Source organism: Hyperolius riggenbachi, chromosome 3 (genome assembly GCF_040937935.1).
Source record: "Hyperolius riggenbachi isolate aHypRig1 chromosome 3, aHypRig1.pri, whole genome shotgun sequence".
NCBI classification, from domain to species: Eukaryota; Metazoa; Chordata; class Amphibia; order Anura; family Hyperoliidae; genus Hyperolius; species Hyperolius riggenbachi.
Genome location: NC_090648.1, coordinates 101,140,271 through 101,158,929, shown reverse-complemented (window position 1 = coordinate 101,158,929; position 18,659 = coordinate 101,140,271). Strand labels below are relative to the sequence as shown.

General features: G+C 43.0%; 1 protein-coding gene across 1 annotated transcript in view; it reads right to left on the bottom strand.

Annotated features, from left to right (window-relative positions):
• The window catches only part of GFRA2 (GDNF family receptor alpha 2), a 111,314-nt gene that overhangs the window by 10,607 nt on the left and 82,048 nt on the right, over positions 1-18,659 (bottom strand). Inside the window, exons 3-8 of the mRNA XM_068274707.1 lie at positions 15,467-15,550; positions 14,735-15,074; positions 12,336-12,445; positions 10,546-10,686; positions 4,735-4,910; positions 2,286-2,333 (exon numbers count right to left, since the gene is read on the bottom strand). Coding sequence (XP_068130808.1) covers positions 2,286-2,333; positions 4,735-4,910; positions 10,546-10,686; positions 12,336-12,445; positions 14,735-15,074; positions 15,467-15,550 — 899 coding nt within the window. The remainder of the gene's footprint in view (positions 1-2,285; positions 2,334-4,734; positions 4,911-10,545; positions 10,687-12,335; positions 12,446-14,734; positions 15,075-15,466; positions 15,551-18,659) is intronic.

The following is an 18,659-nucleotide window of genomic DNA, read 5'->3' as shown; positions in this document are numbered from 1 at the left end:
TACTTCTCTCGTAACCTCTCCTCTCTGGGATAGGCTGGCTCAGTGGCACAGGTAGAAGCAGAGAGAGTACCTCTCAGGCTACACCATAAGGCTCCTCCCACCCACAGGTGACATAATCTCTTATCAATCTTTTCAAAAGCAGAAAGTGGTCGTATTTGTAAAGATGTGATATTGTAACAGGCTGTTTTTCTATCTTGCCACAATGAGGGCCCATTCACACTTGAGCGGGAATTGCGCAATTCCCGCTCAAGGCAAACCGCTAGCGTTTTTTTAACCTGCTGGGCGTTCTGAGGGAGGGTTTTTTCGCCCATTTTTTTTATCATGTAGCTAGCCTAGCACTAGCTACATGATTGGCTGCTCCCTGAGGCGTCCCCCAGCGTCTCCGATCGCCGCCGGCGTGAAGTCCCATCCGGAAATCCCGTTCTGAACGGGATTTCCTTTAGGGCTTCCCCCGTCGCCATGGCGTCGAATGGAGTGACGCCATCGACGTCGTGACGTCACAGGGACTCCCGATCCACCCCTCAGCGCTGCCTGGCACTGATTGGCCAGGCTGCGCAGGGGTCCCGGGGGGGGGCCCTCTTTCGCGTCGGGTAGCGGTGGATCAGCGGCGATCGAATTAAACATGCAGCTAGCAAAGTGCTAGCTGCGTGTTTGATTAAAAAAATTATTCAAATCGGCCCAGCAGGGCCTGAGCGGTGGCCTCCGGCGTCTCTGGACGAGCTCAGCTCGTCCAGAACGCTAGGGGGGTTAAAAACCGCTGCAGCATGTAACACATGGCAGTGTTCTCACTGCCGTGTTTGATGTTAGCGATAACCACAAACGTGTTACATGCAGCGGTTTGTCAGCGATTCGCGATTAACGCTTAGTGATCGCGATTAACATGCATAGCACCGCTAATCGCGATTGCGCCAAAACCGCCGCATGTCCAGTGATTTTTCTGCGTTAATCGCGGGAAATCACTCCCGCAAAACGTTTTGCGATTTTAGATGTAAACGGGGCCTAAAAACATTTAAAAACAAGCAAAAGCAGAAAACTGCAATGGCAGTTTTTCAGAAAGGGAATGTGGCTAACCAACAAAAAGTGGTCGGTTTTTAGACTTTTTTTCCTGCTACTTCTGCTGCCTGTGCTGATACTAGTGTGGGTTCTATTTTAACACTAGAGATCAGCTTTAACTGCGTCAGAGGAGCCTTGCATTCAAGGTTGGTTTACTAATGATCCAATCTTTTTCATCCAAATACTGTATATGTAGTAGAAGGGTAAATTGAGAGAATATATTGAATGGATACTTTAGGTAGTCCCTTATATTACATAGAAATGGTAAGATTGGAGGGAAAATATTGGATCATTAATGGCCACCATTAGATAAATAAGACAAACGATTACATGTGTGGAAGAAGGGCTAAGCTGGACACTGGTGGAAAATAAATTATTAAAATCATGATACTCAAAAGACAGAACATACATGAGGTAACCATAGCAACCAAATTCAGGCATGGTTTGGGGTAAAAAGGGGCCCTGAGCAGATATGAACATGGGACCCTTTGCATTCTCATACAGTACTGACATGTGACCTCTACTGTCCCTGGCTGGTGGGGGCCCCAAAGGAATTTGTGGCTGTGGGTAATTGCCCAGTTTGAACCTATGGAAGCCCTGGTCCTGGCCAAATTACTTTGAAGTTTCATTTTCCAATAACATTAATGGAACAATGAATTATATGACTGTTAACAGTGGCGTAACTAAGGAGCTATGGGCCCCGGTGCGAGTTTTACATGCCCCCCCTCCCCAAGTACTCTATACATAAAAAACCTGCCAAGGACAATACATTGTCAGAGGTGTAAGAAAGGGATGGGGAAGGATTATTATCTTTCAAAGCATTTATAGAAGTGATCATTACAAGCACAGGACCAATAAAGAGCTAATACTACAGTTGAGGGAGGGCCCTAAGGGGCCCCTCTGGCCCAAGGGCCCTTGTGCGGTCGAGACCTCTGCAACCCCTATTGCTACGCCACTGACTGTTAAAAGATGTATTCCTATTGACCAATCAGCTTCTCTATTTGTCACTAGGGCAGACCGGTACTCGTAAGGTGAGTACTGATTGGCTGCTGGAAGTGGAGCAGAAATGCTTCCATAGTCAGGAGGAACGTCATACGTGTGATATAATCGGGTTGCTATTGACAACTTAGAAAACCTTCTTTTATACCCTTTGATACAAAATAGCATATTGTGATTCCTGGCGCTCTGTCTTTCCGTTAGTCACAGTTGAAGTAAATAAAATGATAATGTACCTCTGAAACGCAGATTGTGAGCTCTGGGGAACTGGCGTTCTTCATGTCCTGGAAGCAGAGAAAACATATAGCTTAATATTTCAAAGCATGCCAGCACCCTGCAAGCTGTGAGGAAGGCTGAATTATTACTAGGGACGATCAGAGATATGCAAATTCATCTGAGTTGATGCAAATTTATGCACATTTTTATGCAAATACATGGAGTACGAAAATGGACCAATCAATTTAAACCTAGGTTTAAAACGATTGGTCCTTTTTCAAGCTGCATATATTTGCATACAAATGTGCATCATCCATAATTATTAAAAAATTAATACCTCTTAATACTCTTTTCAATTAAAATAAAATATTTCTTCCCAGTACATTCTTTCTATTATTTAGCACTAGAAACATTAAAAAGTGAAAGGGCCAGATGGCCAGATGTGGTAAAAAATCTAAGAACAGTTTAAAATAATGGGTAGCTTAAAGAGACACTGAAGCGGAAAAAAAATTATGATATTATGATTTGTATGTGTAGTACAACTAAGAAATAAAACATTAAGATCAGATACATCAGTCTAATTGTTTCCAGTACAGGAAGAGTTGAGAAACTCCAGTTGTTATCTCTATGCAAACAAGCCATTAAGCTCTCTGACTAAGTTAGTCGTGGAGAGGGCTGTTATCTGACTTTTATTATCTCAACTGTAAGTGAACTGTTTACTTTTTCTCTGCTAGAGGAGAGGTCATTACTTCACGGACTGCTCTGAAAGAATAATTTTGAATGCTGATTGTTGTGTAATCTGCACATATTATAGAATAATGCAATGTTAGAAAAAACACTATATACCTGAAAATAAAAGTATGAGAATATTTTCTTTGCTGCTAATCTTCTAGTAATTATTCATAGTACACAACCAATTCATTATATCATTTTTTTTTTCGCTTCAGTGTCTCTTTAAGTCACTACCAGCAAAATGGCTGAAGTTAACAACATTTATTGGGAACACCGCAGACGATGTGTTTTGCAGTCTAGATCACTTTGAACTGAGGAAGGGGAATCTAGCCAGCGAAATGCGTCATCTGCAGCGTTCCCAATACATTCTCTTTACTTCAGCCACTTTGCTGGTAGAGACTTCTTTACGATAAGCCACCCGTTATTTGGAACTGTTCTTAGACGTTTTATCACATCTCCAGGGGACGGTGTTAATAGAGGACTGTTTGAACACTATTGCTGTACCTGTTGCCCCCTTTGGCATCTTGTGACAAAAAGTCAGTAATGAGCAAAAATGCTGATATTCTTTTTGCATTCATTTTCACAAAAATAATTTAAAATTCGACTTCTAAGCGAAAAAGCCATCAAAAATCATTTTATAATAAGTGTGTTAATTTTTCACAAATTTTTATAAAACAAACTATTTTTGCGCTTTTCACAAATTTTCAATGCAAAGATAATGATTTTTCTCAGTTTTTGCCAATGTATCCATCAGAAAGGAACATTTGTTTCCTTTGAACATATTCTAAAAGTACAATGTATTTTCGCCAATATTTTCTCGAAACATAAAATGGCATTTTTAATGTGAAAATGATGAAGTGAAAAAAATTTGCAAGCTACACTGCAAACAGTCATACTGTACTATGCCACGCCAGCTCTACGGTATTTACCTGCACTATTGTTGCAAATATTGTTACTATTATTATTGCTGTACTAGCCTGTGGGTACCTAAAGCAATTCCTGGTACAACATTGATTGTACTTGGTGAATAAAACTGACTCTGATTTTCTGACTGATCACTTGGATCCAGGGGTGTAACTAGACTTAATAGGGCCCCCATGCAAAAATTATAGCATGGGGCCCCTTTGGGACCCAAATCTCTTGATGGTCACATGAGTGGGAGCCGGCGAATGGCAGCAGAGATTGTTCTGCTGTGAAGCAGCGTCTAGAAACAGGAAAAAATGACAGACTCTCCCGCTACATGCTTATCTGCATGGCAGGAGGAGGTGGCGGGGATGGTTTTTGTGAGCGAACTGGAGTTTTTTGCTCAATGCAAGCTGCACTAGCGGTAGGGGAGAGGAAGGAGGAGGGCCCTCAAAGCCTCTGGGGCCCCCCTGCGATGGCAGGGGTCACAGGGGTGATTGCGACGCCCATGCTTGGATCCTAGGATCATTTGTGTTCTGAGTGGAGAAGTCCTGTGTTCTCCACAAGTGCATCACCGTGGTTGTCTTAGTTGAAACCCGGACTAGTTTTGAGCCTCAAATGATCCAATAATTCTAACATACTGTACTATATAGGGCTCCTGACTGTCTTTTGTTTCATTTCTGAAAGGCACATCGCCACCTCTGGTACCTCCACAAACACTAAAAAAATGCATGAACTTTCCTGACTTAATGTATGTACCGGTAACAGATGACCCACTCCCTACCTTCTACCCATCTACTGTGGGACCACCTTATATACCTCTTACGGTCTTACCTGGATAGAATTGCAGATGGCAGGATTGGACTCATACAAGGTATTGCTGTCACTTTGGTTGTCCGGCAACAGATGTCTCCTCTCAGACCGAGGTGAGATAGTGGTGTGATGCATCCTGGGAACACTCTGTTTATGCACAACATCCGTACCATTACCGAAGGCCTGAATGGCATTTTCTAAAATAAACAGAAGAGTTTTGTCAACTTGGAAATACAACGTTTCACTACCACTTTCTTGTACCTCACATATACTGACTCAGTCTCATGATGTTGTTGAAACATCAATAAAGCTTTTTGGAAATGAATCGGTATTGGATGGAGCACATGTCTCCCTGACTTTTCCTCTGTGGATTCAGTATTCATGTGTACGGCGATTCATATATCCATCCATTTACCAGAAAGATCAATGCTACTTAGATCAGGATGGATGCATTTCATAGGCTTATAGATACAAGCTTTCAGCCTGCTTTCATGTGTTGTTCACATACAGGCACCAGGATCGTCTAATGCGTATGGTCATTGCCCTTATACTCTGCACCGCAGGTTTAGCGATACACTTACGTTTAGTTCGCTGAAAGTCTATTGAGTCAAGTGCTTCTTGTGTATCTGCTTTACTTCTCTCTATCAAGGAACGGAATTCAGGATGCGCTGCACACAGGGTTCATTCGCCGGGCAGTGAAGACTTTATGTCAGACCAGAGCACAATGTAATGGAAGATTCGCCCGTGACTTTGCAGTGCGTTAGCTGCGTTTGCTTATGCTTAGTAGTGAATAGAAGCAGAGAATAGACTGAGGTCCATATGCAATTCACTTTTCTCCTAGGAGATCATTTTTCCTTTTGTATTTAAAATATTTTTTCAGCACTTTGTAATTGAAAAAGCAACAAAAAAAAGTACCAAAAAATTGATGATAAAGTACCATCAAAATAATTTTGCGTATTTTTTTTTAAAATACATTTTATTGCAAGTTGTAAAAATATCACCTAGGAGAAAACTCAGGAGAAAAAGTTAATTGCATATGGGCCCTTGTCATAAAATGCCCTTTAACCACTTCCACACCATGACATTTTATGCTGATCTGTGCAGCGTGGGCTCTCCAGCCCACAGCACAGATCAGCTAGCAGCCAGGGCGATCAGACTTCCCCCCTTTTTTCCCCACTAGGGGGATGTCCTGCTGGGGGGGTCTGATCGCCGCCGGCTGCTTGCGCTTGCGGGGGGGGGCTCTTCAAAGCCCCCCTCCGCAGCGCTTCCTGGCCTCCTTCCCCTTCCCTCCCTCTCCCTCCCCCTGTGAGCGGCGCAGGACGGAAATCCGTCCTGCGCCTGATGGGATAGGCTTTAGCCTATCAGATGCCGGTGATCCCCGGCCAATCAGAGGCCGGGGATCGCCGATCTCCTCTACGGCGCTGCTGCGCAGCAGCGCCGTATACATGTAAACACCGGGGAAGATCTTCCCCGTGTGTTTACATTTACCCTGCGAGCCGCCGATCGGCTCGCAGGGTGTTCACGGAGACACCCTCCGTGAGCTGACATGGAACGGCCGCTCATACGAGCGGCCGTTTCCATGGTATACACTTCTGGATTCAGGGGCGTGTATATACGTACCGAGAATCCGGAAGTGGTTAAACCCCCAGCAAACAAGAAAACACTCTAAATAATTTTGATTGTACTTTTTTACCTGCTTGTAGGTACTTTTCAATTGTAAAATGTTTAAACATTCTTTTAAAAAGAATATGAAAATTATCTCCTAGGAGAAAAGGTGAATTACATATGTTTTTTTAAAATATGTATGCTGGTAAGTGGCACAAGTATGCCTGGGCCATAGCAGAATCACTCACTATGTTCTGATATTACCTAGGTGAGGGTTGCTGACATTTGGGCAAGCTGGTGACTTTTGTGTGGGCAAAGAGTACTAACTAATTAACTTTAGTATACAAAATAGCATTCTTCATACAATGGTGTTTTGGCTACACAAAATAATGCAACTAGTATTAACTAGTGATATTCGTCTGCTAATTACAATTACACAAAATTTCAACATTTTTGCAATTACAGCCATACGTAATTACGATTTGGACATTGAACTGATTTTGTGTAATCTATTTGTAATTTTTCTTAATTTTCACTTAATTTTTGCATAATGTTAACAATTTCATGCCAACTTCAGAGGTTAATAGTAAAGCCGACATACACGCTATCCTAACTATGCATGGTCAAAAAAAGGGTGGGAACAAAGCAAAAAAAAATTTTTTTCAAAAAGACCTTGTAGTTTTTGAGAAAAATGATTTTGAAAATGCCAAGGAAAAATGGTTTTTCAAATTCAGAACAATGACCGTTTAAAAAACAGTTTTCCTTTGCATATCTAAAATCAATTTTCCGTGCATTAAAAAGGGGCGCCATGAATAAAGGGTACGAGTTGATAATGAAATGGCGCCGGTTATTAACGAAATCTGATAACGATAAACATGGTTGTCAAGCTTTGTTAATGATAAATACCATTGTAAAAACAGACAAGAAATAATAACGAAAAGTTATTAATGTTAAATATCGTTACGTAATTCAACAATACAGCTTAACCCAACCCTACCCTCACACAGAACCCTCCCCTGGTGGTGCCCAAAACTAACCACTCCCCTGGTGACCCCTAAGCCTAACCCCCCCCCTGTGGTGCCTAACCCTAACTGCCCCGGTGGTACCTGACCCTAACCACCCCCCATGGCGGTGCCTAGCCCTAACCACTCCCCTGGTGACCCCTAAGTCTCACAACCCCCCCGGTGGTGCCTAACCCTAACCACCCCCCTGGTGTTGCCTAAAACTAACCTCAACCCGAGTGGTGCATAACCCTAACCACTCCCCCTGGTGGTGCATAACCCTAACCACTCCCCCTGGTGGTGCCTAACCACTCCCTCTGCAGAAACACCCTTTTACACATAGTAATGATAATATATTTGATAATGTAAAATTTGTAAATATAAACAAAATAATATGACAAAAACTATAACGTTACAAGCTTCTAAAACAATAACATACTTCAAAAACTATAATGTTCTAATGTTGTTAACGATATTTATCACAACGCCCTTTTTTTTTTAGCTTTTTTCAGCTTTTTTCGCCATATTAACGATAATTGCATTAAAGTCTATGGCTGCGCCCTTTTCGTCCACCCTCAGCCAGCGCCCTTTTTTCCTGCTACTCAATTTTCTCAAAAACTACAACTACTCTATTTGAGAATCTTTTTTGCCTTCTTCCTACTGCAAGTTAATTTCCCTCATGTTTTATAAAAGTGCATTTAGCATGCTGATGTGCAGCAAACAGAAACTCCATTCCAAAGCCTTAGAATGACTCTACTCTAAAGGAAGAACAGCTACAACAGAAAATAATGGCAAACAAGAATGTGAAAGAGGCAGGAGAAACTGTTGGATGACAATATGAATCACATTGCCTGTACCTCCTTTGGGAGGGGGGTATAGCTAATAAAGTTATTTAGGCAGCAAAAGAAGGTTTCACTGCTTGTAAACGTCTCATTTGCACTCAAGGAACGTGGGCTGGCTGACTATTGTGACAGAGAAGTGCAGTGACAGCTTAAAGTAAAGTACAACAATTTTCCACTGCTTCCCGTCTAATGTAAAGAAGGTCCTAAAATTCCTGCCTCATACCTACTTCATGTCAGCCTGTTTCAAGCAGACTGTGCTACTCACAGCACTAGGACTGACATCCACATACAGACTGTGCCTCCCTCTCATAAGGAACAGTGGGAGGATGACTTAGCAGATGTAGGGCTTAGGCCCGGTTCACATTAGCGTTTTTCCGGAACGTAACCGACACATTTACTGTACGAACGGAACAGATGTGAAAGGATCCAATGTTAACCTATGGATCCATTCACATGCGTCCGTTGGTACGGATACATTCCGTGCGTTCCTGTTCCCGGATCTAAAAATTGCTGCAGGCCCTAATTTTCTGGACCGTTCTGCCCAGCGGAATCTGGACAAAAAATGCTGCAGCAATGGGGCAATGGAAAACGGAAAGTTTCTTCACACTAGTGAAGAAACGGACCGTTCCACGGGGATGGGGGCATGGGCCGACACGTGTACCTGTGTGACGGGAGGGTGAGGGAGGGTGCAGCAGACGGGCTAGTGGGTGAGGAAGGGTTTATACATACCTAATCTTTAGTAGCAGCCGGCAGTAGAGGCTTCCGTCTGATTAGTCACATGACGCGCTGTGTAGTCACAGCGGAAGAAGAGGAAGCCTCTACCGCCGGCTGCCTATGAAGATTAGGTATGTATTTGCTGAGTGAAAACGGATCCGATCAATCATTGAACGGATCCATTTTCACTATGTGAACTGGGCCGAGTAGAGAGCCATCCGGATCCGGTGAAACACAGACCGGATCCACTCATTGGATCCTTTTGGCTCCGAACGCAGATGTGAACCAGGCCTTACCCTGTTCCACTATTCCCTCCCTGCACCTATTCCTCAAAACTATGCAGGATATACCAAGACTCCTTCTAACCCCAAAGCCTTGTACGTGCACATATAACTGTCTAGGTATTTCCTTCACTCATTAGAACTGAAGACATTGTTCTGTAAGAGACATGATACATCATAAACACAAAATGGGTTCAGTTGAAGCTTCTTCATACATTACTTTAGATATACTCTTTAAACTAAGATTTTAGATTGTTTTATGCAGAGGCGTATCTAGGTAAGATATGGTAAACACTGAAATTGCCCTTGTGTTGTCCCTAGATACCAGAATTATGCTATTGGGTTACCCTAATAAGAGTTTATTATGCCCCCAGATACATACCTTGAGAAGCCATGGTCCCCTAGATATTAGAATTAAGTAGCCATGTGCCTCACAATTAAATAAACGAATGGTTACATGCTTCCATATAAAAGAAAAAAGTAGTCACATGATTTCATATAAAAGAATGAAATATTCTTATGCCTCCAAATAAAAGAATCAAGTAGCCACATGCCCCCAAATAAAAATGTTACGTAGCCACAAGCATACAGATAAAATAATTAAATAGTCTCACACCTCCAGATAAAATAATCAAGTAGCCAGGTGCCTCATGAGAAACAAATTAAATAGTCAGGTGCATTAAGATACAATAATGAAATAGCCAAGTGTGCCGTATACACATAAATTAAGTAGCCAAGTTTCCAGATAACAGAATTAACCTGATCTCGTCTGAGTGACAGGGAGGCATGGGGCAGGTATGGCGATGCAGCACAAGGGAACGCATAGCACGCATGGTGCTGTGGTGCCCATGGCACAAACCATGCCTGTACCCCTCTAGATACTCCACTGTTTTTATGTATAAATTAGGGTTAAGACCGATGAGTACTCCTTAACCGATGCCAACTAGGGCTTGATTCACAAAGCGGTGCTAACTGTTAGCACGCCTGTGAAAACCCCCTTAGCACGTCTAAACGAGCTTTTCCTGCACAACACTTTACGCACGTAAAACTTTATGCGCATAAAACTTTATGTGCGCACTGCACAGAGCGCAGGGCGCTCCGCGCGAAGTGCCCATTAAAGCCTATGGGACTTAGCGTGCGCATAGGACTTTGCGTGCGGTACTTAGCGCGCTAACTGATTGAGAAATCCGGTGCTAACCTACTTAGCACCCTGGTTAGCACGTCTAAAGACTTTAGACGTGCTAAGTAGGTTAGCACCGCTTTGTGAATCAAGCCCTAAATCTTTTCTGACATTCTCTGTTTAATCAATGTGTTATATCATAAGCCTTCTTCAAAGTCTTCCAGACACTTTACACCTTCGCAGCTCAACACACAATTTCCTATACTTACGTAGACAACGATTTTGAGTAAACTCCTTTAGGTAGACATTACATTGAGTTTCTTGATCACCACTCCCATCACAGGTACAATAGGGCCCAATGGACAATGAATGGGGCTCTGAGTCCAGGAAGTTCAGAGCTACATCATAACCTGCACAGATAGAAAACAACTTTAGTGAGGAAATTAAAGGACATCTGAAGTGAGAGGGATATGGAGGCTGCCATGTTTATTTCCTTGTTAACAATACCAATTACCTGTTAGTCCTGCTGAGCTTTTATGCATCACGATGGCTGGCGCTGCCACAGTGGCAAGGAAGGCAATTGCCCCAGGGCCCCTGACCTCTGCAGTCCCTGTCCCTGGCAACTGAGTCATCCCCCCCGAAGCCCCTGCACGTTAGCTGCTTGTCACTTACTTGACTGTGCACATTCTAGAGCAGTTGGGTAGTGTTTAGGAGGGACTATCGTATGGGGGGCTACTTAAGCTTACCCCAGGGCCCCTTAAACCGGCCCTCTGCATCAGTAGTGTCTGAAACACACACTTGAAACAAACATGCAGCTAAACTAGTGAGATTTCAATCAGAACACCTGATCTGCTTGCTTGCTCAGGGTATATAGATTTAAAAAAAATTGAGGCAAACATCAGCAGGACAGCCTGGCAATTTGCATTGTTTTAAAGGAAATAAATATGTCAGCCTGCATATTCCTTTCATTTCAGGTGTGCTTTAATTTCGCCTACCTACATGACAATGAATACTGAAAAACTATAACCATTTCTGAGCTTAGATACTCGTTAGATTACACCACTAATAAAAAAAAATCTCTGTAAGCTAATAGAGGTATTAGTTAGTGACCAATACTATGGACACGATAAGTTTATGATGACATTAAAGAGGAATTGTAATGAAAATAACAATTAATAAAATAGCAATTTTTTTACAATGTTCAAATATAGATTATTTAGTTAGTGTTTGCCCATTGTAAAATCTTTCTTCTCCATTGTAAATTCTTTCCTTCCCCTGATTTACATTTTGAAATGTATCACTGGTGGTGACATCTTTAGTTCTGTGACTGCCAGATAATGCGGAATGCTTGTGCACTGAGAGCTCTATGCACAGAGGGAGATATTGATTGCTTGGCAGTTGGAAACAGCTGTTATTTCCCACAACGCAATGGGGTTCACAGACAGCAAACTGTCAGGACCATGGTCATGATGACAGCACACTGTGGGAGGGGTTTCACCACAATATCAGCCACACAGACCGCCCCCGACCCCCCCCCCCCCCTTCCCCCGATCTATTCAAGAAAAGGCAAAGAGTTCTCGTGGGAAAAGGGGGTATCAGCTACTGACTGGAATTAGATTCAATCCTTGGTTAAAGTTCCTCTTTAAGTATAGTAGTAAAGTGATAGAAAGAGAGAACTATAAATAAGGATCCCCCAAAACTGGTCAAAGCCACTAAAATTAGAATCACGAGATCCAGCTGCTTGTTCAGTAGAGTTGAAGCCAACTTCCTAAGAGGAACTAGAGTACTATTGGGTGGACCAAAGGCACAGAAGTATGAGCACAAGCCAAAGTGCGGAGAGAAGTATAAAGTACAAAACATATAAACAATGTAATTGGCCCACGCCCCAGTAACCATGACATCCACCCAAGTGCAGAGGATTTAGCACTAGTTAATACCTCCCTTAGCTTATAGATGACTCCAAATGGTCTTCACAATGTACTATAGAAAAGTTATGATAGGGTCAGCTGCACAGCTGAGGTGTCTGGTGCCTGCGCTCAGCACAGCTGTGGTGACTTACCAATCAGCCCTGCGTAAGCTCCCAAGCAGGCAGAGTAGTTATCCCGCACACAGCCGCTCGCCGTCTGAGTAGTGCTCTGACAGTTTGTAACAAAGTCCGCCAGCCTCGACCTGTACAGGAAGGCAGAACAAAGCTGATATCTCCTATCAAATCTCCTATCAAGGCACATTGCGATGTATAAAGGTAAATGCATGTTAGTGTAGCCTGAGTTGTTCATCACGAGCTCGTGATCACAGGTAACCTGTGATCACGAGCTGTTTTTCACAATCATTAGGTCGGATTCAGAATTCTTGATCGCCTCTTGATCACGGATTGAGTACTGAATGCACCCATGATCTCGGTCCAAAACAGATTCAGAATCAATTTATTTCGCCAAGTAAGATTGCACTTACAAGGAATTTGTCTTGGCAGTTGCTTAACAAATACAAACAAAAATAATAAAAGGACAGACAGTATGCATATTACAAGTCAAGAGAACAGTATGTAAGTATAATGGCAGTAAGCAAGGTGAGAATTGTTAATTTTCAGTTCTGTGCTGATTACTTTCAAGTCCTAGCAGCTCTAGCGTGGTTCAGCATTAAAGCGGAACTGTAGAGTGAAAATAAACACATTGTTTCACTCACCTGGGGCTTCCCCAAGCCCCCAGCAGCCGTCCTGTCCTGCGCCACTTCTCGACGAGCCTCCGTTCTCCCGCCACCAGCTACTTTCGGTTTCGCTGCCGGGCCACTGCGCCTGCGCGGCTCTGGCCATGCGTATCCATTCTTCGCGTTCCCCACTATTGCAGAGGGGAACGCAAAGAAAGGATACGCTTGGCAGGGCTGTGCTGGCATCGACTTACAAGTCGAGGTACGGGACGGAGCGGCAACGTGAGAATGGAGGCTCGGGCAGGATCGGCGCGGGACAGGAAAGCTGCTGGGGGCTTGGGGAAGCCCCAGGCAAGTGAAACAATGTGTTTATTTTCACTCTACAGTTCCGCTTTAAGTATGGCTACTGCCTGAGGAAAAAAGCTGTTCCTGTGTCTAGAGGTTTTAGTTGTGATTGGCTGGAACCTTACTCCTGAAGGCATGCGCTGGAAGATGGAGTGAGCTGGGTGAGAGGGGTCAGAGGCAATTTTGGTCGCTCTCTTTCTGCACCTGCTAGCGTAAAGATCATGCAGAGAAGGTAAGCTACAGCTACAGCCAATTATCCTTTCTGCTGATCGGATGATGCGCTGCAGCCTCCCCTTTTCTAAAGCTGAGCAGGAGCCAAACCATTGAGGTAGGCCAAACTTTTTCAGCTGCCGTAGATAGTACATCCTCTGCTGAGCTTTCTTGACGATAGTGGCCGTATTGTTATCCCATTTTAGGTTGTTTGGCCTACAATTTAGCCGTGATCACAGGCCATGATGGTTACCTAAAAACCCACCGATTTTAACATTTAATAGCAAAGCCCCCTTACATGCTAGAAACACCAAATTTGCAGGATATGTTAAGAACAGTGGGAACAAGAGGAACATTTATTTTAAAAAAAGACCTTATAGTTGGAGAAACTGGCGAGCTGGCCAGCCAGGACACTTGTGGTGTGTTTTGGTGGGCTAATCTGCAGGATGTGCAAGTTCACTGGTTTGGCGGATGGCAGAGCTTAGGGTGCAAAAATATCTGTGCCTATAGGCTACCGAGATGTAAATCCAACCCTGAATACACTTGATCGGTCTGGATAGTAGTGATGACCGTAATGTGTTAATTACAATTTTGTGGAATTTCGCATCATTTTTTAATTAAGAATACACTGTAATGGAAAAATCGTAATCATGAAAAATTAAGCAAAATTTCACATAATTAAGAGCGGGCACAATATTTTCGTAATTGTGATCATTTTCATAATTATGATTTGTACCAATTACAATCATTTTTCATGACTAATTTCTGCGTAAAGCATGAAATTACGGTTTTGTGTTTTTCGGAATTTTAAGTAATTTTTTTGTAATTATGCTAAAATTATAAAATTCTGAATGAAACAGGAAATTTCAGATCATCACTACTGGACAGGAAGTAGGCTCCTGTTTTCCATGGTGTAACAGTCTTACAGACAGCATACTGTACATTTACCCTACTATAGAGTCATGACATGTGTGGGTTTCCCCCAGGCACTCCGGTTTCCTCCCACATCCCCAAAACATACAGATAAGTTGATTGGCTTCCCACTAAAATTGGCCCTAGACTACAATACATACACTACATTATACATACATAGACTTATGACTATGGTAAGGATTAGATTGTGAGCCCCTCTAAGTGGCAGTTGAGTGACAAGACAATATACTCTGTACAGGACTGCAGAAGATGTTGGCGCTATATAAATACTAAATAATAAAAATATGGTGATGACGCCATAGAAATATATAAGAACAGTAGTGTTACCTGCACACTGGGTCCTGCCTACAGGTGGACCAGATCTCCAGACAGTTAGGCCATTCAGGACGATTGAAGGAGCATCTTGGCACTGTAGTCTGGCGCCTGCGCTCAGCACAGGGCTTGTCTCTGCAGGGGCAGAAGAGGAGCGGGTAGGTCAGGTTGGACGGGATACGTTCCATGAACATGCGTAGGTTCTTGTGGCACTTGCGTCGGGCGCAAGGCTCATCAACCAATGGGTTACAAGCTGCTATGTAGGATGAGCGCAGTTTCTTGCAAGTATCATTCACATTGCAGAACTTGGCAGCGTCTAGGCAGGCGTTTTGTTTGGATGCGGCTGCTTCTGTACCTGGTGGGGAAACAGAAAGAAAAAAATCTACCTTTTATGTTTCTCACATGTGCATAAGAACAAGAACACTATGTGGCCATCACTATAATGGACGGTAGATGCACTTGCCAATAAATTACTAGGAGTGTGCTCTCACCATTTGCGTTATAATGCACCCGTATTAAAAAGGGTGCGAAATGCAATGCGCACTTCACTCATTAAATTATGCCGGTCATTTTTATTACACAAATCTGATTTATCATGCAAGACAAGATGGGCTGCATCATGTATTCTCTGCTACTGAAAAAAATGTTATTGTGTTCTATTGCATTAACGGCTTTACAGCCAAATATTGTAAATATAAACCAGCACTAACAGGTTTAGATGCAGCCATTTTGTTTAGAATCACTCACCGGAGTTGATAGAGGCCACGCGGAATATGTCAGATAAGTGGGAGGTCACTGGCTCATAGGGTGACGACTCATAAAATTCATCCCCTGGGAAGATATTAACAGATGTTACATAGTTAGATTGGTTGAAGTGTTGATAATTCTGCATAATTTTGTAACATCTCCAAAGATGGCTATATTACTCATCATCAATAATGCACAACAGGATGAAAAGGTGCCCAGAAAATGATAAAATGAATTAAAAACAATTAAATAAATAAAGTTTGAGGTGGATTACCTCAATGAAGACAAATTCATATAAAAATATGAACTTTAATAGCACTGGCAACGCGTTTTGTGGGTCCCTGCCCACTTCCTCAGGCCAAATCAAGTGCCTCACTGTGTTAAGAGCCAAGGTTTGAGCGCCTTTCAAGGGGCCCTTAGGGCCTTTTTCTCGAAAAGTACAACCATCTCCGGCTAGCCTAGACCCCCAAGTGGAGTCCCTGCAGTGGTTGGTTGCCCCTTTGCAACCTTCCTTTGTGAGTACCCTCTGTTTATATATTTTTTTCTTCTTCTATCATTTGTGACGTCCTGCACCATTTGGGCTCCTGGTGTCTCTGTGTTTTTTTGGTTCCAGGGTGACTGTTCACCCTCTACTTTGTCTCATCATTAATAAGTACGTTAAAAAGAATTGTACCTAGTACTGAGTCTGACCCTTGCAGGACCCCACTGCTAACAGTTTCCCATTTGAGTATGTTCCATTTACCTCCACTCTTTGCCTTCTGTCCCCTAACTAGTTTTTATCCACATACGCACATGTTCTCCTAGTCCCTGTAGCCTCAGCTTCTGCATCAGGCTATTGTGGAGACTGGAGAACAGTGTCAAAAGCCTTTGCAAAGACAAACATACTTCATCTATAGCTTTACCACAATCTAAAATTTCCTTCACCACTTTATCAAAGCTGAGCCTGTTTTTGACAGAGCCCGTCTTTAGTAAATCCATGCTGTTACTTGCTCCAGCATTCATCACGTTCCAGAAATGCTAATTCTCTGTTAGTGATGAGCACACATTTTGCATGGACATAATTTTGCATTGAAATTCGCAATTCTGGGAAAAATCTTAATTTATTTCCTCTGTACCTGTAATACGTCATAATTTTGCATAATTGTAATGCAATTTTGTGGGTACAAGTCAAAAAAAGGAAACGTGATTTTAAACTGTTTTTCTGAGTTTAAAAAAACTTTCTCCTTTGCATTTTTTAAATTGATTTACTCAAAAACTACAAAGGTCTTTTTGAAAAAAAAATCATTTTTGAAATGTGTACCCACTATTCTCCTTCGCGTATCTAGCGATTGGTGACAATAGCTTGCATGGGGTCTTTGCTATTCACTGATAAAGTCAGCACAAAATTATGCAAAAATTATGCAAACTTACGAATGATTACATGAATTGAATTGAATTTACAAATGATGTATGGGCGTAATTGCAAATTTTCACATAATCATAATTAGCTGGTTACGGCCATCAATATTCTCTATACACCATGCCCCCTGCTCTACTATTCATCAGCAATAGCCTCATACTAAGTATAGCAAATACAGCACAAATATGTGATGTATCTATTCATAAGGTACCACTGGCATATTAGGCTCAGTTCCTGTGAAGGTTCCCATGTATTCAGGTCATGGTGGCTTCAACCGGACACATGTATCTGTTCTAGGAGATGTTTCAGCACTCCTGCAATGCGGTATCTTCAGCATTAATGAGTACAGGAGATTCCTAGGCATTTAATAAATACAGGAAATCCAATCATTCGAGCCAACCATCTAACTAATGATACTTTTGTGCAGATGTTAATTGTTTCAGCGTCTGGCTGAAGGAGTACTGACTCCAAAATGTCTAGGCAATCATGATAAAACAGAATTAGATGCTAATGACAAACAGTCATCCCTGTCATCACTGGACCTCCTTCACACCTCTAGACTGAGAAACAGGGCAAATAGGGTACTTCAAGACCCCTCCCACCCTGGCAAACATTATTACAGTCTCCTCCCAAGCCGCCCCTACCGATCCATTCCCAATAAGAGAGGGAACGCACTAGACACGTTTGTGCGTGTTTTGCCGTGGATGGCAAAGCGCGCATGATTCTACAGGCTATTGAAGTCAATAGTCTCGTACATGAAATGCTCACCGCAACCATTTGTTTGCATTTTGCGTTCGCGTTTTTCCATGTGTTTTTAAACCGCACAGTTTACCGCTTTTTCCTGCATGATGCACGTGTTTGCCTACAGTATACCCCGCCAAAAACACAGAAACGTTTGTGGAAAAAACGTTCGCAGAACCAGATGGAAAACTGGGAATTGCAAGGGAAAACGCCCTGCAAGTGTGTTCCCTGCCCAAAAATTCCAGACACAGGAACACTTTCTCTCCCCCAGCCATCAAATTCCTGAATACATGTCCTACTACCAACCAACTCCTGAACATACTGTTACCAACCAAGTCTCCCTCCCTCACACTGTAATTCCACTGGATTTGTCTGCATCTGTGTCTTGCTATTGCTGCCTCTACCCCCCCCCCCCCCGGGTCTGCTGTGCCCCCCTGTAAAAAGCGCCTTGTATTGACCTGCAGACTGTCAGTTAGTCAGCGCTCCCCTGCCTCTGTCCCCGCCGCTTCCCGCCTCCGTGGGCTTCCTCCAATCGGAAGCTAAGCCGTGATCCAGGAACTACCTCCTAGGTTGCGGCCTAGCTTCCGATTGGAGGAAGCCCACGGGGGCGGGCAGCGGCGGGGACAGAGGAAGGGGAGCACTGACTAACTGACAGTCTGCAGGTAAATACAAGGCTAGCATCCAGCAGATTGTCGATAGCCTGGCGCTTTTTACAGGGGGCACAGCAGACCACGGGTGGGGGGGGACTAGAGGCGGCAATAGCGAGACACGGAGGCATGCCATTGCGCAAAGGACATGCCTCTGTGTGCTTTTAAGATTTAAAATACCCGCCTCGGGTTCTTTTTAAGGGGGAAAACCCTTGGAGGTGAAGTGGTTAAATATCATCAATAATCACGAACTTCATACTGGTTATTAAGAACTTATTAATTTTATGAACTCCTCCTCACTTTCTCTTTTTCAATCTTTTTGGCATTCTTTTTTGAGAGACCCACAAACCCATGAACACATATAAATGTTTAAATGTTACACCAGTCTTATACCTTCTTATAATCT